The 26,418-nt window shown below is 39.6% G+C and overlaps 2 protein-coding genes across 6 annotated transcripts; one reads left to right on the forward strand and one right to left on the reverse strand.

The window, feature by feature from the left end:
* The first annotated feature begins 746 nt into the window (after nucleotides 1-746).
* On the forward strand, nucleotides 747-7,900 carry LOC141773169 (myoD family inhibitor). 5 transcript variants are annotated; one of them, XM_074644919.1, is made up of 7 exons: nucleotides 772-837; nucleotides 868-904; nucleotides 1,392-1,437; nucleotides 1,743-1,870; nucleotides 3,275-3,424; nucleotides 3,498-3,716; nucleotides 6,521-7,900. In XM_074644919.1, the coding sequence occupies exons 4-7, from the start codon at nucleotides 1,744-1,746 to the stop codon at nucleotides 6,793-6,795; spliced, it is 771 nt and encodes a 256-aa protein (XP_074501020.1). In that variant the 5' UTR covers nucleotides 772-837; nucleotides 868-904; nucleotides 1,392-1,437; nucleotide 1,743; the 3' UTR covers nucleotides 6,796-7,900. The 5 variants fall into 5 exon arrangements, with proteins under 5 accessions (XP_074501021.1, XP_074501024.1, XP_074501022.1 ...); XM_074644920.1 differs by lacking the exon at nucleotides 1,392-1,437 and having other exon boundaries at nucleotides 747-837; XM_074644921.1 differs by having other exon boundaries at nucleotides 758-904; nucleotides 3,290-3,424; nucleotides 6,521-7,482.
* A 1,956-nt stretch (nucleotides 7,901-9,856) lies between these two features.
* On the reverse strand, nucleotides 9,857-25,525 carry tfe3a (transcription factor binding to IGHM enhancer 3a). Its single transcript, XM_074644927.1, has 11 exons — nucleotides 25,111-25,525; nucleotides 21,410-21,508; nucleotides 21,044-21,109; nucleotides 19,914-20,079; nucleotides 19,451-19,636; nucleotides 19,237-19,335; nucleotides 15,713-15,833; nucleotides 14,880-14,936; nucleotides 14,623-14,698; nucleotides 14,195-14,342; nucleotides 9,857-13,762 (listed from the first exon to the last, which is right to left on the reverse strand). The coding sequence occupies exons 1-11, from the start codon at nucleotides 25,248-25,250 to the stop codon at nucleotides 13,388-13,390; spliced, it is 1,533 nt and encodes a 510-aa protein (XP_074501028.1). The 5' UTR covers nucleotides 25,251-25,525; the 3' UTR covers nucleotides 9,857-13,387.
* Nucleotides 25,526-26,418: the final 893 nt, after the last annotated feature.

A 26,418-nucleotide genomic window follows, 5' to 3' on the forward strand; every position in this document is an offset into this window, starting at 1 on the left:
TGGACTACAGTTATGTGAAGCGTGGTGCAGTCTGGGTAATGTAGTCCAGAGCTCTGTAACATAAAGTTCCCCCAAATATTTTTCACATTCTCAAATTACAGATAATTTGTATTTCATTCATAGCAGCAGAACCAGTACCAGAACTCCTAACAGAACCACTACCAAAACCAATACTAGAAACACTACCAGAACCAGTAAGAGTACGGCAACCAGAACCAGAACCAGTACCAGTTACGGAACCACTACAAGAACCACTACCAGATCCACTACCAAAAACACTACCAGAAGCAGAACCAGTACCAGTACCAGATCCACTAACAAAAAGCACTACCAGAACCAGCTCCAGATTCACTACCAGAACCAGTATCAGATCCACTACCAGGACCAGTAACAAAATAAGTCCCAGTATGAGAACCAGTACCATAACCAGAGCCAGTACCAGAAACAGCACCACTACCAGAACACCAGTAAAAGCACCAGAACCAGTAAAAGAACAGTGTAGTTTTCAGTCCAGCAGGTGGCATCGTCTTAAATTATACAAATTATTGATTTTCATTAAAAATAGAATTGAAATATATTTCTTAAAATTTATATTTATCTATATTATAGTCAATAATAATAATAATAATAAAATGTTTATACATTGGACTCCACCCTCCTGCTGGGTTATTTGTGTGTGTGTGTGTGTGTGTGCGTGTGTGTGTGTGTGTGTGTGTGCGTGTGTGTGTGCTGCTCTTTAAAGGAGGAGGCGTCACACACACACCCAGCACTCTGGACTCAGCAGCAAACTGTTTACTGAGAAACGTGACAAGAAAAGTTTCAAACCAGCAACTGACTGAAGAAGAAGAAGAAGAAGAAGAAGAAGAAGAAGAAGAAGAAGAAGAAGAAGAGGAGGAGGCAGCAGGTGGGAAACTTTTATTTTAGACTTTATTTTTTATTTTCTCTGATGATATTATTGAAATAATTTTCAGATGATTCACATGTTTCCTTCTTAGAGCACAAAATGAGTCATAAACAGTTCATGTTTATATTTCTGGCATTGTATACATTTGGTTTTGCACCTTATTAATAATCTGTATTGTTTATATTTTGGTTTATTGTCCATCTGGATGAATACAGTTTGATCTGATCTTGTTACTTCATATCATTCAGACTGAGGAGTTCATCATGTAAACAGTAAAAATAAAACAGATTCAATAGATTTTAATAAATCATGCAGCTGATTAAATGACGTTTCTCTGTTTTAACAGTTTAATAAATAAACTCTAAGTAGACATCACAATGTATGACTTTCCATACTAATAACAGAGACACAGTGGAGCGATTATTATATATATTTACTGTATTATTTTACACCCATTGTTTAAATCTCTTTTACTATTGTTTTGTAGCATTTTGAGCTGCGCTGCATGTCTGAACGCTGGTCTATGAATAAAGGTTATTATCAACATTTTTATTATTATTATTATTTTATTATTATTATCACTATCATTATTATTAATATCACTATCATTATTATTAATATCACTATCATTGTCATTATTATTATTACTATTGTTGTTATTATTATCACTATCATTATTATTAATATCACTATCATTACTACTATTATTATTATTAATAATAATATCATAATATTATTATTATTATTATTATTATCGTTTTTGTTGTTGTCGTTGAAATGAGTCACAGCAGCTGTTAAACGGTGTATAATTGTCCTAATGAGCTCGTTTCATTGGCAGGATGGATGTGACATCACACTACAGTGGCTCTGACATCACTGAGAGTGGAGCCAATAAGAACGCGATCCAATCAGAATGCATCTCGAGCCAGCCAACAGCCAATGGGACACTCCCACATCCCAACACAGGTGAGTCGTTCACTTCCTGTGTTGATCAACCTGTTTTTTATAACCATAGACATATATATATACATACACGCTGCATTGACTCCTGGATCGTACGTCAACGTGGGTGCCATATTGGACAGGGCAAGACTGGCCCGTAAACACATACAAGTGAACGGGGGAGCTGCCGTTTTTCTCGATAAAAAGCACTATAACGTCTAAATTTCTCAACAAGTCAATTTATATTCAAATGTTTATGATCTACGAGAACGTACGAACATTAAGTTAACGTTACAATTTTTTTTTCTTTTAACAAAGATATTGGTGAAAAACTGTTAAATACCTTAACATCACTGCTTCTGGTTCATGGATCGTAACTATTATTATTATACTAATATTTATTGTTACCAATATTTATTATTATTATTATTTATTGATGTACTATTTACCTGTTATTCTGTTTGCTGTTATTAGTAAGTACATAATAGTAATTGCAATAGCCTATAGATTGAAAGCATGATCGCTAAAACGGAGGAAGACATTTCATTGTATATTATATTTTATTATATTATGTTATTCAGGACCCTCTCTACAAGTATTAACCTTAAACAAGGAAAATAATCCAAAGATAGATTTGACAAACGTGAGTTTTAACGATTCCTTATGATAAATTAATTATTTTCTATCACGTCAGTAATTCAGTTCATGTCAGCCTACAGTACACACTCGTCTCCTGAGCGTCTAACAACGATTGTAGCTGAACTATCGATATTCTAAGTATCTGGAGACAAAAAAAAATGTTCTACTCCTCGTAGATCATAAACCCTTTAATATAATAACGTCTCGTTAAAATCGGTTGATAAATGTAGACGTTATAGTGCTTTTTATACAGAAAAACGGCAGCTCCCCAGTTTACTAGTATAGGGTTACAGGCCAGTCTTGCCCGGTCCAATATGGCGCCAACGTTGACGTATCGCAGCAAGAGGCTGAAGCATCCAATGCGGCGTCCATGTATATATGTCTATGAGTACAACTGTCTCACATCTGGATCCACATCCTCTCTGAACCACTTCCTGTTTCAGGACGTCCGAACAGGCCGTACTTCCTCCAGCCAAATGAAAATCCCTAACTTTTATTCATAAAGGCAGAAATACGTCTCGCTGGTTTAATTTAGATTTCTTCCTCACCTTAATAAAATAAACAGACACGTCATATTTCCATCCTCTCTTAATCACCTCTTCTTCTTCTTCTTCTTCTTCTTCTGCAGTGCTGGAAAGTACATTAGTACTGCAGTACAACAGCTGGTGGAGATTATTCTCTTCATTCAAACTTTTTTTTGTTGTAAAAGTATAAAAATATTGGAATAAAAATATACTTAAAATACCAACAGTAAAAGTACTCATTATGTGCCGATTCCTGATGTTTTAGATCCTCTTCCTGCAGAGGAGGCCCCTCCGCCGCTCTCTGATAGGTCAGAGGATGGTGACAGCGCTGATGATGTAACAGACAGCGCCACCACCAATGACGTCGCTCGCCTCCTGCCCACCCAGCATGCCTCTGCACTCTGCAAACAGAAAGGTAGCTGTTGAATACCTGAACCTGACATGTCTCAGTCTGATGTCACCTCTGATGTCATCTCTCACTCTCTCAGGTGTGGACAGCTCATCAGTGTCTCCTCCTCCCGTCTGCACTCCTCCTCTTCCTCCTCCTTCTCGATCGTCCACCTGTAACAGACACAGCTGCAGCCTTCCTCATCATCATCATCATGATCATCATCAACACAGCACCAATCAGAAGCGTCTCTCCTCCACGAGAAGCCACGCCTCCATAAAGACGGACGCAACCCACATTAAGGAGGTCGCTGGAGATGGTGAGCCAATCAGATCTCTCACAATGTAGAGAGTTTGCATACTGCCTTCAGGAAGTAGCCGCAGCCTTCAGGAAGTAGGTAGCCACAGCCTCCAAGGCCTATGGAGGAGGCTGGGTCACGGGCGGACATGGGTCTCGCGGTATGGGGTATGACACATGCGCAGTGTAACTGAAGCTGTCGTCGTGGGTTGCGATTGGCACAATTTCGGCGAGTGCAGGCCAGATTTGATTGCGCATGTGTTATACCCCCAAAGATATGACAAGTTGATGATGCGTGACCCATCCTCCTTCAATAGGCCTTGTCAGCCTCCAGGAAGTAGCCACAGCCAAGGTCTATTGAAGGATGCTGGGTCACGCGCCATCAACGCGTCATCTTTGGGGTACAACACATGCGCAATCAAATCTGGTCAGCACTTGCCAAAATTGAGCCAATCGCAACGCACGACCGCAACTTCAGCTACACTGTGCATGTGTCATACAAACCCCATAGTCCCCATAACACCTGAATCAGTATGACGTCATCCTGTCTGCTAACTGAGTGTAAACTAGTTTAATACTCTGACAATAGAGTGCTACAAGAATACCTCCTAAAACACAGAAATGAGTCAGCATTTCTTCACTTCGTGTTCCTCGTATGGAAGTCAATGGGTTTTTAGTTAGATGCCTGAAAAAAGGTCTGTGGTTAACACAAGCTGAAGAGATTTTAACGTTTTGTTCTATGACATAAAATACTTAAGTAAATATCCTACTGCTGAATTTTGAACCCTTTGAGTTTCTTAAAAAAGGTGGTTGCTAACAAGTGGCTAAATGAGACTACTAAATGTCATCGTGCCAACTCGTCCTTGGTTATTTTCTGCAATAATCTAAAACCCAATGGAACAATCCCATTGGGTTTTTAGTGGAGGGAACCAGGGCGATGCTAACTTCCTGTTGGACTACAGAAATACATCATACCTGGAGTGCTCTTTAAAAGTGGACGATGACACACACAGCTAACGAGCTACGATAGTTTCCACAAGCAGATCTACTGATGTCAGAGATTTTAGACTGTAAACGCCTGAAATGGAACAAAAATAGAGCACACAGCAGACAGATGAACGGATAGACAGACAGAAAGCCGAAAACTGAACACACTCCCATCTCACTGTTTATCAGGCGAACCCCTTCAACGCAGAGGTCTGCGTATCACTGATAAGAGCTCCCAGCATCAGTTGGTCTGGTTTCTCCACCCCGACGATAGCAGGACTCTGAGTGACCATCAACAGTCATCATCAGTTACAGTCTGTTTGTGAAAGGAAACATAAATTAACATCCTGAAATATTAACTTCTGAAAACACAGATTCAGATGTCTGTTCTGATTGTCTCTACAGACTGTTGCGTTCACTGTCTCCCGGCCTGTCTGTTCTGATTGTCCCTACAGACTGTTGCATTCACTGTCTCCTGGTCTGTTTGTTCTGATTGTCTCTACAGACTGTTGCGTTCACTGTCTCCTGGCCTGTCTCTTCTGATTGTCTCTACACATGGTTGCGTTCACTGTCTCCTGGCCTGTCTGTTCTGATTGTCTCTACAGACTGTTGCGTTCACTGTCTCCCGGCCTGTCTGTTCTGATTGTCCCTACAGACTTGCATTCACTGTCTCCTGGTCTGTTTGTTCTGATTGTCTCAACAGACTGTTGCGTTCACTGTCTCCTGGCCTGTCTCTTCTGATTGTCTCTACACATGGTTGCGTTCACTGTCTCCTGGCCTGTCTGTTCTGATTGTCTCTACAGACTGTTGCGTTCCCTGTCTCCTGGCCTGTCTTTTCTGATTGTCTCTACAGACTGTTGCGTTCACTGTCTCCCGGCCTGTCTGTTCTGATTGTCCCTACAGACTGTTGCGTTCACTGTCTCCTGGTCTGTTTGTTCTGATTGTCCCTACAGACTGTTGCGTTCACTGTCTCCTGGCCTGTCTCTTCTGATTGTCTCTACACACGGTTGCGTTCACTGTCTCCTGGCCTGTCTGTTCTGATTGTCTCTAGAGACTGTTGCATTCGCTGTCTCCTGGCCTGCCTGTTCTGATTGTCTCTACAGACTGTTGCATTCGCTGTCTCCTGGCCTGTCTTTTCTGATTGTCTCTACAGACTGTTGCGTTCACTGTCTCCCGACCTGTCTGTTCTGATTGTTTCTGTCTCTACAGACTGTTGCGTTCACTGTCTCCTGGTCTGTTTGTTCTGATTGTCCCTACAGACTGTTGCGTTCACTGTCTCCTGGCCTGTCTGTTCTGATTGTCTCTAGAGACTGTTGCATTCGCTGTCTCCTGGCCTGCCTGTTCTGATTGTCTCTACAGACTGTTGCGTTCACTGTCTCCCGACCTGTCTGTTCTGATTGTCTCTGTCTCTACAGACTGTTGCGTTCACTGTCTCCTGGCCTGTCTGTTCTGATTGTCCCTACAGACTGTTGCGTTCACTGTCTCCTGGCCTGCCTGTTCTGATTGTCTCTACAGACTGTTGCGTTCACTGTCTCCCGACCTGTCTGTTCTGATTGTCTCTGTCTCTACAGACTGTTGCGTTCACTGTCTCCTGGCCTGTCTGTTGTGATTGTTTCTACAGATTGTTGCGCTCACTGTCTCCTGGCCTGTCTGTTCTGATTGTTTCTGTCTCTATAGACTGTTGCGCTCACTGTCTCCTGACCTGTCTGTTCTGATTGTCTCTGTCTCTACAGATTGTTGCGCTCTCTGTCTCCTGACCTGTTTGTTCTGATTGTCTCTGTCTCTACAGATTGTTGCGCTCACTGTCTCCTGACCTGTCTGTTCTGATTGTTTCTACAGATTGTTGCGCTCACTGTCTCCTGGCCTGTCTGTTCTGCGAGGTGCTCTCCATGTGTTCGGCTGTGGGGGAGTGTCTGGCGTGTGGAGTGGGCGGGGCCGGGTGTTGTGAAGATGCGGTTGGCTGCTGTATCTGCGTGGAGGTGTCGGGGGAGGCAGCCTGTACGGAGGAGGCATGTCAGGCCGTGTTGGATTGTGGGATACTGGAGGACTGCTGCAGCTCGTCTGACTGCTTGGAGATCTGTCTGGAGTGCTGCTCCATCTGCTTCCCCTCATAGAGCAGCCATCAGAGAGGGACTACAAGATGATGTCAGAGCATTGCCTGTTACCTGTAGACAGAGCCGCTTTGTCCTGCTGCTGAGATGTCTTTGTTTGTTTGTTTTGTTTTTTTCCATTGTCCACCTGTCCACATGTCCATCAGTCCATCAGTCCATCTGTCCACCTGTCAACAAATTGTGAAAACTTGGGAACACTTTATAATAAAAGCACCAATTATATAGTTCATAGATATATTAATGGATGATCAATGAACTGGAATCAATAAATGAATGTGTCACTAACGTGATAAATCATCAGGTAAATGATTTGTTCTCTTATTATAAAGACTAAACTAAACTTTATTAGGTGTATATAAATAATAAACTGACCTCTCAGCTTTAGTTCGTCTCTGCTGATGGTTCTGTGTCTGTGATTGACACCTCAGCGAGGGGACAGGATCAGGCGGGTACAGGAAGTGGGTCCTGCAGGGAAAGGAAGTGTGTGTTTGTTGAAACGGCACGCCAGGACGTCCAAACAGGAAACAGGAACTCACTGAGCTGACAACGCCACCTGACCTCTGACCATCCAGAGTGCCCGACATCAAAGAGAGAGACACACACACACACACACACACACACACACACGCACACACATGTGTCAGAATATAACAACAGTTTGATAGTTTCCACAGAAACAGTTGTACTCTTTCTTTCTTTTATTATTATTGTCATCAACATACATATATACAGTATATACATACATACATACATATATATACTGTATATATACAGTATACTGTATATGAGCATGCTCAGAAATGAGAATTTAATCAGAATATATATTCATTTTTATTTATTTAAAACAAATAAATACTTTAACGAGCCATTTAAAACTGAATTAAACATTGTTTCAGAATGATTCAGATGTGTTTACATGTTAAAGAGTTAAACAGATTCTTAACAGTTACTGCCACCTGGTGGACAACAACACAATAACAGCAGACTGCTTCACTCACCTGTAGCTTAGTGTTAATATTATGATTTTATAGATGATGTACTTAAAACACATGTAAATGTATTAAATTACTACTTTAATGAACATATTTGTAAATATTAAAACAATATCTAGTTCAAAAACTTGTATTTCTTTATCCCCATTTCACTTTAGTTGTAAATCTTTTCAGATTAATTTCTATTTTTAAATATGTAGAGGAGGTTGCTGAAAAGGAATTTTATTTCCTTTATTTATTACTTTATTGCCATTATATATATTTACAGTATATATACTTATATATGTAGTTTTATTCATACAGCAAGAATACGGACAAAAAAATTCTGAAAAAAAGATCTGAAAAATGTCAGACAAAAAAAGTTTGAAAAAAAAGATCTGAAGGATGTTGGACAAAAAAAGTCTGAAAAGAAAATCTGAAAAATGTCCGAAAGAAAGATCTGAAAAAAAAGTCTGAAAAATATTCAAAAAAAAAAAAAGTCTGAAAAAAAAAGTCTGAAAAATATTCGGAGAAAAAAGTCTGAAAAAAAAGTCTAAAAAATATTCGGAAAAAAAAATCTGAAAAAAAAAGTCTGAAAAATATTCGGAGAAAAAAAAGTCTGAAAAATATTCGGAGAAAAAAGTCTGAAAAAAAAGTCTGAAAAATATTCAAGAAAAAAAAGTCTGAAAAATATTCGGAGAAAAAAGTCTGAAAAAAAAGTCTAAAAAATATTCGGAAAAAAAAATCTGAAAAAAAAAGTCTGAAAAATATTCGGAGAAAAAAAAGTCTGAAAAAAAAGTCTGAAAAATATTCGGAGAAAAAAGTCTGAAAAAAAAGTCTGAAAAATATTCAAGAAAAAAAAGTCTGAAAAATATTCAAGAAAAAAAAGTCTGAAAAATATTCAAAAAAAAAAAAGTCTGAAAAATATTCGGAAAAAAAAGTCTGAAAAATATTCGGAGAAAAAAGTCTGAAAAAAAAGTCTGAAAAATATTCAAGAAAAAAAAGTCTGAAAAATATTCAAGAAAAAAAAGTCTGAAAAATATTCAAAAAAAAAAAAGTCTGAAAAAAAAGTCTGAAAAATATTCAAAAAAAAAAAAGTCTGAAAAATATTCGGAAAAAAAAGTCTGAAAAATATTCGGAGAAAAAAGTCTGAAAAAAAAGTCTGAAAAATATTCAAGAAAAAAAAGTCTGAAAAAAAGTCTGAAAAAAGTCTGGAAAAAAGTCTGAAAAAAAAGATCTGAAAAAAGTCTGGAAAAAAAAGTCTGAAAAAAAAAGATCTGAAAAATGTCGGACAAAAAAAGTCTGAAAAAAAAGATCTGAAAAATGTCGGACAAAAAAAGTCTGAAAAAAAAGATCTGAAAAATGTCGGACAAAAAAAGTCTGAAAAAAAAGATCTGAAAAATGTCGGACAAAAAAAGTCTGAAAAAAAAGATCTGAAAAAAGTCTGGAAAAAAAAGTCTGAAAAAAAAGATCGGAAAAATGTCGGACAAAAAAAGTCTGAAAAAAAAGATCTGAAAAATGTCGGACAAAAAAAGTCTGAAAAAAAAGATCTGAAAAATGTCGGACAAAAAAAGTCTGAAAAAAAAGATCTGAAAAATGTCTGAAAAAATGTCCGAAAAAAAGTCTGAAAAAAAAAGATCTGAGAAATGTCTAAAAAAAAAAGTCTGAAAAAAAAGTCTGAAAAAAAAGATCTGAAAAATGTCGGACAAAAATAGTCTGAAAAAAAAGATCTGAAAAATGTCTGAAAACAAAGTCTGAAAAAATGTCCGAAAAAAAAGTATGAAAAAAAAGTCTGAAAAAAAAGATCTGAAAAATGTCCGAAAAAAAAAGATCTGAAAAAAGATCTGATAAAATAGATCTGAAAAATGTCCGGAAAAAAAAGATCTGAAAAATGTCTGAAAAAGTCCGAAAAAAAAAGATCTGAAAAATGTCAGACAAAAAAAGTCTGTAAAAAAAGATCTGATAAACGTCTCAAAAAAGTCTGAAAAAAAGATCTGAAAAATCTCTGAAAAAAAGTATATAGTTATTATTGCTATTCTAGAAAAGATTGAGAGCAGCTGTTTGTGAGGAAACAAAACATAAAAGACAAAATCTATTTTTCTTAAATGACTTTATTTCTATATAAAAGTTTGAATTTATAAAAACAAACATGATGCTAAATCTAAACAGATCATATTCAGACTACATACTCCACATAAACAATAAACTGGATGTTTGTAAACACAAATATAAATCAGAATAACATCAATAAAAAAAGACGAACAAAATTCCCTTTATGAAGAATCTGATAACAGCTGAGTGAACGACCTGCTTCATATTTATCTGACAAAATCAACTACAGAGTTGGTAGCTACGCTAACTCACTTACAGTTTTGCTTTGTTCTGATGCAGGACTCATTTAACAATGTCCTGATGCATCTTATTAGAAGACATGCTGCCTCATGAGTTTGCTGTCTGAATCCCAGATTATAACACAGCTACAGCTAACAGCTAGCTAACTTAGGTCTGTTGGCTCGCTGCTAGCTCATTGGGATCTACAAACTTTCACAGTCAACTAAAGAGGAAGTGAACAAATTGTTTGCCAGTTCAATCCCCGGCTCCTACTGTCTGCATATCAAAGTGTCCTTGAGCAATACACTGAACCCCATAAGTTGCGCTTTACAGCAACTCACTGCTCCTAATGATTGCTTAAATGCAGAGGTCAGAGTTCATGTATGTACCTGTATGTATGTCATGATACGTAAAAGTTTACGTTTTTAACTTAGCTCAGTGCTGCAAACTCTTTTCCAATGAAAGTAGCTATCATTACAGCGCCAGAGGAGAGGAGAGACCCGGCGCTGTTGATTACTCTGAGCAGCATACATGGGAATGAATTATAAAATAATATATTTCAATATATTTCCCTGATGTGGATAAGTCGCTAAATTTGTCGCTAGTGACTTTTTTTTAAATAAAGTCGCTAAGAGGGTCTGAGAAGTAGCTAAATCTAGCTAACACTGCCGGTCTGGTGAAACGTTTTCATTAATTTAAAATATTTTTATATAAAAATTTGTATATATTTCTTTTTACAAAAAGTTTCATAGTTCAACGAATAATATTTAAATTTTAAAATCTAAAATAGTTCATAGATTACGTTCTAATCTAACAAATCTATATCTCTTGTTTAACACTATTATCTTTCTACATTTCTCTTGTGTTGTTCTTTCACATAACTATATTATAGTATACTCTACTATAGACTATAGAAGTGTAAAAAATAGGCTAGGTCACATTATTCCAAGGGACATACATGAGGGGGTCACCGTATTCACCGTATTCACCGTATTCACCGTATTCACCGTATTCACCTTATTCTTTGTCTGAACTACGGTGCTTCTGCATTGCGTCATCTTGAGTGCCATTATTTAGCTTAGCGTAACCCGTCGCACCCTTGTTAATACATTCATGGTTATTATCTTTTACTTGCCAAAAAGCTGTTTTTAAGCCTTAAAAAAAGATGCTATTAAGTTTTTATGTGTTTTTCAGGTGAGAAAGTAACTAGATTTCCAATAAGGGATCAGTTTAACAAAATCAATGTGTGAATTTGCGTCGATGTTTTAGGAGCTGTGAGGAGCTGCTGGCTGTGTGAGACCAGCTGGTCAACGTATAAAAGCACACGTCAACAGTGTTTTAGTGATTACTCTCACTGCTAGAGGGAGTAGACACAGGTCCACACTGCAGGGTTAACCATTGGCTACTAAAAAATATAATAATAATAAAGTTACATTAAATCAAGCACCACCAATCATAGCTATTTATAGCTAGAAATTTGGCGATGGATAACTATCTAGCTCATACTTGCCAAGCCTCGTTATTTTTCCAGGAGACTCCCGGGGTCACAATTGTCCCGTATTTCTCCTGATTTATGGCTAATTTTCACGCTTTTTTTCCATTTTCGTTATCTTAACCTGTTTCTGGCTCTGTACAGCGTGTATAATCCCAACAGTTTCCACCAGCATAAAGTGAATATTCTCTATCTTTAAAGGGTCTCTGTTATATTCTCTATCTTTAAAGGGTCTCTGTTATATTCTCTATCTTTAAGGGGTCTCTGTTATATTCTCTATCTTTAAGGGGTCTCTGTTATATTCTCTATCTTTAAAGGGTCTCTGTTATATTCTCTATCTTTAAGGGGTCTCTGTTATATTCTCTATCTTTAAGGGGTCTCTGTTATATTCTCTATCTTTAAAGGGTCTCTGTTATATTCTCTATCTTTAAGGGGTCTCTGTTATATTCTCTATCTTTAAGGGGTCTCTGTTATATTCTCTATCTTTAAGGGGTCTCTGTTATATTCTCTATCTTTAAGGGGTCTCTGTTATATTCTCTATCTTTAAGGGGTCTCTGTTATATTCTCTATCTTTAAGGGGTCTCTGTTATATTCTCTATCTTTAAGGGGTCTCTGTTATAATCTCTATCTTTAAGGGGTCTCCAGTATATTCTCTATCTTTAAGGGGTCTCTGTTATAATCTCTATCTTTAAGGGGTCTCTGTTATATTCTCTATCTTTAAGGGGTCTCTGTTATATTCTCTATCTTTAAGGGGTCTCTGTTATATTCTCTATCTTTAAGGGGTCTCTGTTATATTCTCTATCTTTAAGGGGTCTCTGTTATATTCTCTATCTTTAAGGGGTCTCTGTTATAATCTCTATCTTTAAGGGGTCTCCAGTATATTCTCTATCTTTAAGGGGTCTCTGTTATAATCTCTATCTTTAAGGGGTCTCTGTTATAATCTCTATCTTTAAGGGGTCTCTGTTATATTCTCTATCTTGAAAGGGTCCTCTAGTTTAAGTGATGCTGCGTTACAGTTTCCCTTCTGTTTCCTCTGAAGTTCACATATCCAACACAAAGTAAAGCACATACTGTACACCAGTAACAAAAGAGCAATAATCATCAATAATGATCAGATTCTTCCACTCAAACATCTCCTCTGTGTTTGTTTCCAGCACACAGTGATTATAGATCCATGTGTTCATATTTACAGGCCTGAGAACAGCAGCAGAGTCACAGGTGAGTTCACACCTGTACAAAGACCGCCGTGTCTCTGCTGCCACCTGCTGGTTAAAACTGGTCACAACAGGTGGCCGATGAATCATTTCACTATCAAACATCTCATTTGTTCTTCGGGGTTTTTGACTGAGAATCATCTGATTCTGCTGCAGGTGAAACACCTGCTGTGACATCACTGATGGGGGGCATGGTCAGGAGGGCAGGTTTTAACAGTTCAAATGGGCTGATTCACTGATTTAAAGCAAGATTATGAGACAATAATTCAAAATTTTGAATTAGTATCTCATAATTTAAACATATTTAATCATTAATGAGTTCAGTTTGTGTTAAACATTTAGTTTTTCTCAATTTTCTAATCTGAATTTCGGACTTTAAACCACTTTTTAGTTATTGATCACCTGCAGACACCTGGAGCCTCTACCAGCCAATCAGCTGGGAGTTTGTTCTTTGTCAGCCAATCGGCTTCTGGTCTGCTCGGTCTGTCGTTTACAGGATGAGACGACACTGAACTCAATTGTCAGTCTCACACGGCGGCATCCTGCCTCCAGCTCTGGCCAATGGGATGGTTGCGTGTGTGATGATGTCAACAGAAGTCCTCGTCCATACTGAAGCTGCTCCTCCTGCTGCTGGTCTTTGAGGCTCCGCAGGACAGCAGGGGGTCGGACATCACCGCTCCTCCCCGCTCCTCCATCAGGATGTCTCCCAGGCTGTGGAGCTCCGTCAGCCCCACATCGGACATCAGGTCTGGGGAGAAGACGGCGGAGGCTCCCTGAGGCTCGTCCAGCTCCACGAAGCTCAGGGCGTCCAGACCCAAGCAGGGGGTCACCAGGGAGGACGAGGGGGAGGAGGAGGAGAAGGGGTGAAGCGGCGGGGGGGAGAGCAGGGCCGGGGGGTCCAGAGAGGAGGAGGTGGAGGAGGAGGAAGAGAGGCTGTGGAGGCTAGCCTGAACCTCCAACTCCTACAACCAAGACACAAAACACACCATGAACACAGTTTTCTGATTGGATATTTCACATGACTGACTGTGATGTCACAGACGTCTGTGCACCAATCAGGATTCAGCGTCATCTGAATCAGATTCTGTTGGTTGTTTGGTCGCTGTCAATCAAGTCACGTCAACTCTTAATAAATAAATGAATAACTAAGTAACTAACTAACTAAATAAATAAATAAAAAATGTAAAGAACTTTTTTATGTATCCTAGTTGTTTGTTTTAGGAAAGTGTCCCCACTCCCGTCTGAAGGACCAGGACCAATCAAAGTGGTGATTTTAATGACTAGTCAACAAACATTTAGGATTATTCAAGCAGGAACCACAAGCCAATACAGCAGGATAAGAGGAAGAAAATGGATGGATGGATGGATGGATGGATGGATGGTGTTCTCCTCACCTGTATGCGGAGCAGCAGTGAGTGGTTGGTGTTCTCCAGCCTCCGCTGTCTCTCCTCCATCTCTCGGGCTCTGTTTTGCTCTTTCTGCAGTTTGCGGATGTAATCAACCGACGCCTTCAGGATGGTTCCTTTGTTCCACCTTGATTCCCTGATAAACCAATCATAGTTCTTGTTAAATAATAAATAATAAATAATAATAATAAAAAGTATTACTGTATCTCTGTGTCAACACAGTGATCACAGTGATCACAGTACTACAGTATTTGTTTCAGTACAGTCAACCAGAGAAACAAGACTTTGTTGTTGTGGAAATAAATATTATACTGAATTTATAAAGTGATTGTGATGAATGAAGTACTGTGATACTGCACTGAAGTATTAGTACTATTAGTACTCTAGCAGAGTGTGAGGATGGAGGGTTCACTTACGGGTCGCTGGATTTGGGGATGAGACCTCCGAGTTCTTTGATCCGATCGTTGATGTTGAACCTCCTCCTCCTCTCGACTGAAACACACAATATCAATGTTATTATTTTATTATATATAGCTATAATATACAACATATAATATACAATATATATATATATATATATATAAAAATAAAAGTACTAATACCCCAGTAAAAATACTCTGTTACCGTAAAAGTACTAATACCAGACAGTAAAAAGAAATACTGCAGTACTCACTGAGGTTGTGGTTGTCTTTCTTTATTCTTTCTTTGATAAAAGCTTTGGTCTCCACCTCTAAAACAACAACAACAACAACAACAACAGAAACATTTAACAAACATTGTACAAACATTTCACTGGCGTAGGAAAAGTCTGAAAGATTTTCCTGCAGCTTTTAAAACGGCAATAACAGATTCTTTCTGAAACGTTCAACACAGAGGTTAAAAACTTTCACACAGATCCATCTCCATGAAAATTGAGCAAACTCCATCCGCTGATGAAGACCATGAGATTCGTTGAAAGCTCTAGAAAAAGCTATTAAGTGGACCCTGAGTCAGGACTGCTTTATCAAACCACTACTTCCAAAGTGAAGAAAGAACTTTGATGTTTAGTAATTTCATTTAAAATAGTCAAAATATATCATGTTTGTTTTCTGACGAACATTAAAGACTAAAAATACATTAACAGACATTTAAAGGTTTTAAACAAGACGTTCAGTCTCAGAAGCTTAAAACTCTTTTTTTCAGTTGAAACAGCAGAAAGTGTTTTTAGTCCATGTTGACTGAACAGGAAGTGGGAACTGATGATGTGGGAAAATACGACGAGTGTGTGTGTGTTCACAGGAAGTCGTGATGTTGACTCATCAAAATGAAGAAGAACAGATTTTCAGCAGAAAATAGGGAAACACGAGGGGGAGGGGCTTCACTCTCAGAGCTCTGAGGTCATCATCGTCTAAACCAATCAGCAGTCTGCTAACATTATAATCTTCTCGTCCAATCAGGTTGAGGTTATGTTAATTATGTTAATGAGAGGTCCTCACTAGTATAGAAGTGTGTGTGTGTGACACCCACCGTTCCCCTCTCTCTTTATGGCGTGCAGGTCGGCCGGGCAACTGTTGCTAATGGTGATGGTGGGCGTGGCCATTCCTCCGCCACCGCCGTACACGTCGAGCATGTTCCCCGACACCGGCAGCTGCAACAGACCAATTAGAGCACAGAATCAGCGACTGACAGAGAAAGTGACCAATCAGAGGCTGAGAACATCCAGAGCATCCTGCGCTGTGATTGGCTGATGCACATAGGAGAAATGGTAAAGACGTGTGGAAAAAGGTTATTATGTGAACACGTCAACAAGCATGAGTATGCCCATCACTTCTCGTGTGTGTTTTCGTGACAAAACGTAGTTTGGAGACCTCATCGGGGATAGGCTAAACCAACATTGCATCATCGTCAAGGCTCATAGACTTCAATGTAATCTGACGTATGTTTAGATTGTAATTTTGACAAGTGCGTATGCATTCATCTCTTTTATACAAACGTTGGGCCACTTATATTTGTTGCATCTAAAGTGTATTTGGAACAAAAACTTTATGTTTTGTCATTTAATTATTTAATTGATTCCAGTTCTGTGTTTGAGAGGGAATCCTGTAAGAAACTGGGTTTAAAGTGGGTTTTGCATTCACTTATTCATTTATTTTCTAAATAAAATAAAAGGCTCTTTAGCCATATTCCTGTCTTTGATTATTTCACTTGGAAGCCGTTTATCATATTTGGGGTTTGTATTTTGACTTTAAGGGGAAGATCATTCCTGTTTGTTAAATTAGAAGCGGTTAATCAACGAGCTAAAACACAGAAGGAAAGTTAAGATAATTACTGATGCTGAGTTTCAGGTTTAATACTTAACCTCCTGCGCCCTCGCCCTATTCCTCGGAAAAAAAACGCCTCAGATAACTACTCAAAATGAATCAGGACCAGCTCCTCAAAGAAGGCTTAGATGCATATATCTGGTCTCCTTTGAAAGGTCAGAAGCTAAAGAAAATGAATAAATTGTAAGTAAACTAAACAATTTTACCATGGAGATTACAATGGAGATAAGATAAAGGAAAAATATGATTTCCATTAAATAACCAACGAATTAATAGCCAACTGTTTGATCTAGAGGCTGAGATTTAGTTGCTGTTATAACGTTAATGTATGACTGTATCACTGCAGCAGCCTCCCGCTCAAAATAACGTTAGCTAGCCATGCTAGTCCCTGTCACCAGCATCATTTAGCCATTTAGCACACTGACAGTGAATATTCACGTATCAATGTGCCTCAAATCTCAGAGTGAAAGCCTCGGTTAACCCGCTACACAACAGCTTTTCATCATTTTGTGTGTACATACTGAAAAAAAATAAATAAATATATATATATATATATATATACACACACACACACGTAAATAGTATAATAGTAAGCTGTACTGTGTTTTTCAGGCTCTGATCTGAACTGAAGTCAGTTCATGTTCCTCCAGAAAAACTGTGGAATCTGCTGAATGAACAAAGGAAACCACAAACATGCACACACACGCACACACGCGCACACACGCACACACGCACACACACACACACATACACACACGAACACATACTCACAGAGCAGACTGGACTTACAGGAAGATATCAGCGTGTTCTCTACATGTTTTTTTTTACTGTTGTGCAGTTTAACTTCAGACTGATTAGAAAAGAAAGCAAATGAATGCATCTAATTTATAATAATAATCATAATGAATGGAAACTAGCATTAAAAGTCCAAATTGACACACATTTTTCTGTTATTTTATACACTTCTACTCCATAATATTTATATATGTTCATAATATTTATGTGAGTTACTGATTACTTTGATTACAAGGTTAAAATGCTGCTTCTATGTTAATGTATGCTAATAATTATCTGCTCAAGGAGTACTTTTACTTTTGATACTTTAAGTATACTTTGCTGATAACACTTTTACTTAACTAAAGGATCCAAATACTTCTTCCACCTCTGATCAATAAAATAGACAAGGCGATCAGTAACACGAGTCTGCAGCACAGAGCTGGTCAGAGGTCAGAGGTCAAACACTCAAACTGACCTGAAACAACAAGAAAAGCTCTTTACCTCAGATTTAATCCTCCTCTTCTCATGGTCTGGCAGTAAAACTAGAATCCTCATCTTCTCTGATTTCACACAAACACATAAACATGTATATGCATACACACACTGACACACACAGCTTCTCTTCCTCTTTCTGTTTGGACGACTGTTGAAAAATGGGGAAACGTCTCTTTAAGAAAGAAACAGAAAAACCTCCCAGTGAGCTTATCACGTTAACACACACTCAGTGTCTCCACCCACTGCCGCCGCCACCAGCAGGAACCAGGAAGTCTGGAAAACTGAAGTGATATAAAATACTGCAGCAAGTTTCATTCAATACAGACGCAACCATGAAGGGAGGAAGTAATCAGATCCTTTACTGCAGTAAAAACACTAATACCACACCGTGAGAATACTCTGTTACAGTGAAAGTACCAACACCGCACTGTGAGAATACTCTGTTACAGTGAAAGTACCAACACCGCACTGTGAGAATACTCTGTTACAGTGAAAGTACCAACACCGCACTGTGAGAATACTCTGTTACAGTGAAAGTATCAACACCGCACTGTGAGAATACTCTGTTACAGTGAAAGTACCAACACCGCACTGTGAGAATACTCTGTTACAGTGAAAGTACCAACACCGCACTGTGAGAATACTCTGTTACAGTAAAAGTACCAACACCGCACTGTGAGAATACTCTGTTACAGTGAAAGTACCAACACCGCACTGTGAGAATACTCTGTTACAGTGAAAGTACCAACACCGCACTGTGAGAATACTCTGTTACAGTGAAAGTACCAACACCGCACTGTGAGAATACTCTGTTACAGTGAAAGTACCAACACCGCACTGTGAGAATACTCTGTTACAGTGAAAGTATCAACACCGCACTGTGAGAATACTCTGTTACAGTGAAAGTATCAACACCGCACTGTGAGAATACTCTGTTACAGTGAAAGTATCAACACCGCACTGTGAGAATACTCTGTTACAGTGAAAGTATCAACACCGCACTGTGAGAATACTCTGTTACAGTGAAAGTATCAACACCGCACTGTGAGAATACTCTGTTACAGTGAAAGTATCAACACCGCACTGTGAGAATACTCTGTTACAGTGAAAGTATCAACACCGCACTGTGAGAATACTCTGTTACAGTGAAAGTACCAACACCGCACTGTGAGAATACTCTGTTACAGTAAAAGTACTAATACCAGACAGTAAAAATACTCAGATGTTTCCAGGATGTTTTCTATATTTTTTTCTGGATGCTTCCTGTGTGTATTCTGGATGTTTCATGTGTGTTTTTCTGGATGATTTCTGTATTCTTTCTGGATGCTCCCTGTATGTTTCCTGGATGTTTTCTGTGTGTTTTCTGGATGTTTTCTGGATTTTTTTCTGGATGTTTTCTGGATTTTTTCCTGAATGTTTCCAGTGTGTTTTCTAGATGTTTCCTGTGTGTATTTTTACCGTGTTGGCGAGCTGCAGTCCAGAGTCGATCAATGTCAGATACTCATCATTCAGGCTTGATTCCAGGCTGATGATGTCATCGATGACTGTCTCTTCCATCTGAACGAACCAATCACAGATCAGATATTTGTATTTGTATTTGTATGTGTATATATATATATATATATATAGAATTTTATGTATATACATATACATTATATTTATATGCATTTACCTGGCTTTTGTGGATGAAGTCTGCAGGCTGCAGTTTGGGGGCGGAGCTCAGGTGGGGGGAGGGGCCTGGCGACAGTCCAGCTGGCTCCTGATTGGCTGTCTTGGTGCCGGAGAGATACTGACGCACCTGCTGCCTCTGAGCCTGCTGGATGTGATACCTGGTGGGGTTCTCCAGGTGAGTCTGCACCTGAGAGACACACAGGGAGGTACAATATTCAGTACAGCTGTCCAGGTGCATTATGGGAAATGTAGGATCCACGGTTTTTGGAAAATATTTACTGTATATTTTCTGTCTGCTAACACTGTCGACTGACATTCCTCCTCTCTCCCTCTCCTCCTCCTCTCTCCCCCTCTCTCCTCCTTCTCGTCCCTCCCTCTCCTCCTCCCTTTCTCCTCTCTCCTCCATCTCGTCCCTCCACCTCCACCTCTCTCCACCTCCACCTCTCTCCACCTCCACCTCCTACCTTGAGCACCTCCACAGGGACCTGAGCAGGAGGTCTGCAGGAGGAAGACACTGAGACAGAGATGGGGGAGGATGAGTCAGTCAAGCGGAGGAGCTGCTGCTGCTGCGCCTCCTTCTGCTCCTCCTCCAGAGCCTGCTGACGCATCAGATCCTGACGCATCAAAACCCTGCAAGAGGAGAACAGAGGAGGAGACGAGAGAAGGAGACGAGAGGAGAGCAGAGGAGGAAAATGGAGGAGAACAGAAGAGAAGAACGGGAGGAGAACAGAGGAGGTGAACAGAGGAGGTGAACAGAGGAGGAGAACAGAGGAGGTGAACAGAGGAGGAGAACAGAGGAGATGAACAGGAGGAGAACAGAGGAGGTGAACAGAGGAGGTGAACAGAGGAGGAGAACAGAGGAGGTGAACAGAGGAGGAGAACAGAGGAGGTGAACAGAGGAGGTGAACAGAGGAGGAGAACAGAGGAGGTGAACAGAGGAGATGAACAGGAGGAGAACAGAGGAGGTGAACAGAGGAGGTGAACAGAGGAGGTGAACAGAGGAGGAGAACAGAGGAGGTGAACAGAGGAGGTGAACAGAGGAGGAGAACAGAGGAGGTGAACAGAGGAGGAGAACAGAGGAGATGAACAGGAGGAGAACAGAGGAGGTGAACAGAGGAGGTGAACAGAGGAGGTGAACAGAGGAGGAGAACAGAGGAGATGAACAGGAGGAGAACAGAGGAGGTGAACAGAGGAGGTGAACAGAGGAGGAGAACAGAGGAGGTGAACAGAGGAGGTGAACAGAGGAGGAGAACAGAGGAGGTGAACAGAGGAGATGAACAGGAGGAGAACAGAGGAGGTGAACAGAGGAGGTGAACAGAGGAGATGAACAGGAGGAGAACAGAGGAGGTGAACAGAGGAGGTGAACAGAGGAGAACAGAGGAGGTGAACAGAGGAGGAGAACAGAGGAGGTGAACAGAGGAGATGAACAGAGGAGGAGAACAGAGGAGGTGAACAGAGGAGGTGAACAGAGGAGGTGAACAGAGGAGGAGAACAGAGGAGGTGAACAGAGGAGATGAACAGAAGAGAAGAACTTGTTATTGTTGTGTTTTTTTTGTGTGTTATTATTCTGTTGTTGTTGTTGTAGTTGTGTTACCTGGACAACATGGCTGACGGCAGTGAGGATGAAGAGGAGGGAGAGGAGGAAGCTGCTGCTGATGTACTAAAGAGAGAGAGACAGAGAGAGAGAGAGCCTCCTGTAATGAAGTTGATGACATCATCTGAAATCTGTGACATCATCTCTCATCACATGACTTCATGCTGGCAGTTAGAAAGGTGACATCACACCTCTTTATCGGAAACAATATAATATAGATGAACAGGAAACAAACGGCCCAGTCCCAGTGTCCCCCCTTCAGGCCTTCAGTCCTGAACCCTCAGTCCCAGTGTCCCCCCTAAGGCCTTCAGCCCTGAACCCTCAGTCCCAATGTCAGAGGTCAGAGGTCGGGGCTGTGTGTGTTACCTGATGCCGATTGGCTGACTCTTGATCTCATAGAAGGTGTCGAAGTCAGACGGCAGCAGATTGTCGACCTCGATGTCAGCGACAATACCAGACTCCACCCTGACAGACAGACAGAGAGACATACAGAATGAACCAATCAGCAGCTGCAGTTCCTCTAACCTCCACCAGATGGTGCTGTAATCAAACGGTTATTGAAGTCAATGTGAAAAACTCCAACTTCTTTCTACTAATACAGTTTTTACAAATGCAGAGTTTGTGACGGGCAGGAAGAGAGACAGGTAGAGACAGACAGACTGAGAGACAGACAGACAGACTGAGAGACAGACAGACAGACTGAGAGACAGACAGACAGACAGACACAGACAGACAGACAGACAGACAGACAGACAGAGACTGAGAGACAGACACAGACAGACAGACAGACAGACAGACACAGACAGACAGACAGACACAGACAGACAGACAGACAGGAAGAGATATAATGATAATATATAATATAAATATAAATATAATGATTGACAGCTCAATCATCATCTGCTGATGGAAATATGTGAATGTTAGACACAAGAGATGAAGAATGTGGAGGAACAAAATGTGTCAGCAGTTCAGTTTAATCCCATTTCCTGTGTGTATGTGTGTGTGTGTGTGTGTGTGCTGAGTCACTTCCTCTGATTCCTCCTCCACATGGAGCTGCAGACACGCCTCCTCCTACACTATAAAAAGTGTTCTTTATGTAACAACAGCAGAGTTTAAGGTGTGAACACAAACGTTGACACCTTATTTTGAAAACCAGACGTAGTCACACGTGTATACTTCCTCTAACTTCTCCAAGTCCGTCTCTAGCTCTCCCGTCAGCTCCGTTCTCTTTATACATCCATGGTCAGCTCCATCGGGGCCGTTTGAATGCCTTTAACATAAATGTCAGTACACGGGTGCTCTACAGTCGTAGCGTCAGCCCATTTGACCACGGAGATGAGAGCGACGGCCGGCTTAACCGCACGTTACCGCGATACGATAACGTTTCCTGTCCGTGACAGAGTTAGCATGCAGCTTTATCCGTGATGTCTAGCTCTGCTTTTCCTACAATGTGTGAAACCCAAAGTGTTTCCATCCTTTACTGGATGTGTAGTGTTTACCTCGTCGGATTTATCATGTGAGGGTGCAGGTCGTATCCATGTGGAACCACCGCCGTTTTCTCGTTTCGGCTCGCTGCAGTTTGTTTTGGTTAAAGGATACGGAACGGATCTGACGTCACGTTACTCAGACTACAACAATAAAAGCGGTTACTTCCTTCTACCTCCACATAGACTCAAATGAAGCAAATGTATTGATTCTGGCATTAAAAAAATCTATTTCAAAATCCCCCCCAAAAAAATTGCTATCATATGTTTTTGTTTCAGATTTGTTTTGAGACAAAATACAGAGAACTTGGAACACAAAGAAGTCTGTAATTTATTTTATAAAGATTGATTGCTCCATAAATGACAAATGATTTGATTTCCATTGAATGCAATGGTGAGGATGAGGATATAATTCAAAATAGTGTAAAAAAATGCAGTTTTTAAGATAAAATTGTGAAATTAAACACCCTACATCTACCATGACCTCAAAATATTGTCATTTATTTTCATGAACAATGGAGCTTTATTTAGCAACACTTTGCAGTAGCGGTGTACAGTAGTGTTTACACTAAAACGCTTTGATGCACTGTGGTTTTAATTTTTGATAATTCAAAGATCTGGCTGGATGGTTTGTGAAGGACAGTCTGAAGATGCAGCAGAGACAATTTGCTGTCAATTGAGCAAAAAATGTGGGAGGAGATATGTTTAATACGTTTTGTATGGCTGATTTGTTCTGAATATTTTCTAGGTTTATTTTCATGCATGAGAGGCAAATGTCATGGTAGGAAGAATATTAATATCCAGTAAAACAAGAGGGAGTCTATCTGAGGACTCGTTGGGCCGATCTGGACTTCCTTCTCTGAAATGATCAACAGATTTGGCCAAATATTTCATCACAATAACTGTTTTCCTATCAATCGATATTGATATGATGATGAAACTGATCATCTTAACGTCATGTTAAAACTCCATGAGAATACGTGTGATCTATGTGAGGAAGAGGAGAGGTTGGAGGAGCGGCTCGTTGCTAAATGGGATGCAGCTGAACAGACAGTCCACACTGTAAAAAATTGTTGTTGTTAAAAAAAAAAGAGCAGAGGTTGTTTTTCTGGTTTTAAAAAACACCTGGAAGCAGTTTGAGACAAAAACGTCTGACAGAGCAGAAAAAAACTGAACACAGCGCTGCTCTTCATCACCTTCATCCTCTAATTCACCTCAACATCTTCATCAAATCCTCCTCTTCACCAGCTGAGCAGTAACCTGAGACTGAAAGACTCTTCATCGCTCTGTTTTTACTTTTGCTTTCTGTCTCACCGCCCACATCATTTATGTTTGTGTGTGTGTGTGTGTGTGTGTGTGTGTGTGTGTGTGTGTGTGTTTGTGTTTGTGTGTTAATGGTGACTCACTACACCAGGAGGCAAAGAGGATCAGAGGTCAAAGGTCAAAGGTCAAACAGTAACACCATCAACCTGCCCGACACAAGTCTCAGACAGGTCGTCGTCCTCCTCATCATCATCATCTAAACACACACTCAGCATTTTAACATTACAACTTGACATATTTTAACTTGCTTCTTTATGGAAACACAAGCAGAGAGCACTTCACACCAAACTCCATACATGATTTCGGCGATTTTAAGTTCACTTGCTTCTCAGATAATTTAAGTGACATCTAAAATCAGACATCGAATGTTTAGAGAATACTTTTCAATGTGGCATATACACACCATATACACACCAAGACGAATTCATGTTAATAAACGTTATAGTTAAATAACAGATCTTTGTTATTTTAACTCTCCACTTCACTGAATCCTTGTGGGTTACTGATTTGCAGATTTTAGATGCATCAGATGACACTGAATGACTGACATGTATGAAGGTTTCATGTCATATTTTGGATTATATTTTTCATTTATTATTATTATTATTATTATTATTATTATTATTAGATTATGATATATTATATATTTGGATTGAACATTTTAAAACCACCGTTAGCACTTTGTCCAGTTGACTGACTGTTATCTTCATCATCAACCTCAACATTTATGATAGTTCTGGTTTAACTAGCAGCTTTATGTAAATTAGCCTATCAGATACATAGAGCCAGCCATGCCAAACTTCATTCAAAACTTCTGCAATTTAATATTAACTTTCTTCTCTGCTAATTTAACGCTTTTACAGAGCAGACTACGTGTTTTCTTTAATCTTTAGGAACTATACTCCTATTCGGCATTGCTCAAAGGCACATAGAAAAACGTATTCAAATAAGAAATCGAACTTTATTAAGCAATACCCCTGGTAATGTAACTCATCTCAACTACGACCCAATGACGGCTCATAAACGTGTTATCTTAATAAAATACTATTAAGGAAACTTGTTTGGATTATAATTTATAAGCCGAATGAACCAGAACACTCCAAATATCTGAGATATATCATCAGTTATGTTAAGATAGATATGTTTTTGTACCAATAAGCAAATCGGACTAAAAAACGTTGCTTTTTGAACGGAGTCTGGCGTGAGGTTGTCTCCGCAGCAGGAATAACGGTGCCTCCCAGAACTTCCGGGACTCACCGGACCAGGTTGAGTGTTTCAGCCGAGTCCAGGATGACAAACACGGTCTGCGGCTGCAGGATCCCGCCGTTCTCCTCCTCCTGGAGCTCTGGACCGGCTCCGGTTCGGTTCTGGATCTGGTTCGAGCTGACAGCCGACATTTCTCCAGAGACAAGAGGCGTTTTAACGAACAAACTGAGCAGCTCAGAAAGAAGCTTTATTACCCAGCAGCCACCGCAGGATCAAAGTCTCAGAGTGGAATTACAGCAGCATGTTAAACAAACTCTGGTCGTAGGTTCGAGTCCTCCTCACGGCTGCTAAACTGAGCGGCACCAGGGCAGCCTGACACCGAACTACAGACCGAACTACAGACAGACACACACAGGTAGAGAGACAGACAGACAGACAGAGTTCAAGTGCAAGGAGCAGCTGTGGACATAGATATACACCACACAGATCAGACAGCTCAACCAGACTGTGTTGCACAACTTGGAGGATAAAAGTGACATTTTTAGTTCTTCTTAATTTTAAATATTTCCATAACAAGAATATAAATAATAAAAAATTATACATTTATATTGAACTTAAATTAACTATTCAAATCTAACTGTATACGTGGAGATAGACGTATTGTATTGTAGTATTTTCCAGGTTTAGATTTACGATGGAGTATTAGGGCCACATTGAGGGAAGAAAAAATCTGAGAATTTCGAGAAATAAAGTCATAACTTTACGAGAATAAAGTCGTAATTTTACAAGAAAAAAAGTCGTGATACTACGGGAATAAAGTCGTAATTTTACGAGAAAAAGAGTCGTAATACTACAAGAATAAAGTCGTAATTTTGCAAGAAAAAAAGTCATAATATTACGGGAATAAAGTCGTAATTTTACGAGAAAAAGAGTCGTAATACTTCGAGAATAAAGTCGTAATTTTGCGAGAAAAAAAGTCATAATATTACGGGAATAAAGTCGTAATTTTACGAGAAAAAGAGTCGTAATACTTCGAGAATAAAGTCGTAATTTTATGAGAAAAAAAGTCGTAATATTACGAGAAAAGTTATGACTTTATTCTCGTAATAAAATCTCAGATTTTTTCCCCCCCTCAATGTGGCCCTATTACTCCGTTGTATATACTGGATATGTTCAGTGTTTAAAGACTTTTAGGCCAATAAACAACTGAAGGGTTTGTACTTCCACCCAGTTTGCTGGTGGTCTGTCAGACTGGGAGGAGGCAGCCTGTTGGTCCTTCAATAAGGGAATTACATTTTACAGAAAATATTATTTCACAGTGAACTAAATATATGTTCAACACATAATTATTAAATAAAT

The sequence above is a fragment of the Sebastes fasciatus genome, chromosome 8 (genome assembly GCF_043250625.1).
Source record: "Sebastes fasciatus isolate fSebFas1 chromosome 8, fSebFas1.pri, whole genome shotgun sequence".
Taxonomy (NCBI): domain Eukaryota; kingdom Metazoa; phylum Chordata; class Actinopteri; order Perciformes; family Sebastidae; genus Sebastes; species Sebastes fasciatus.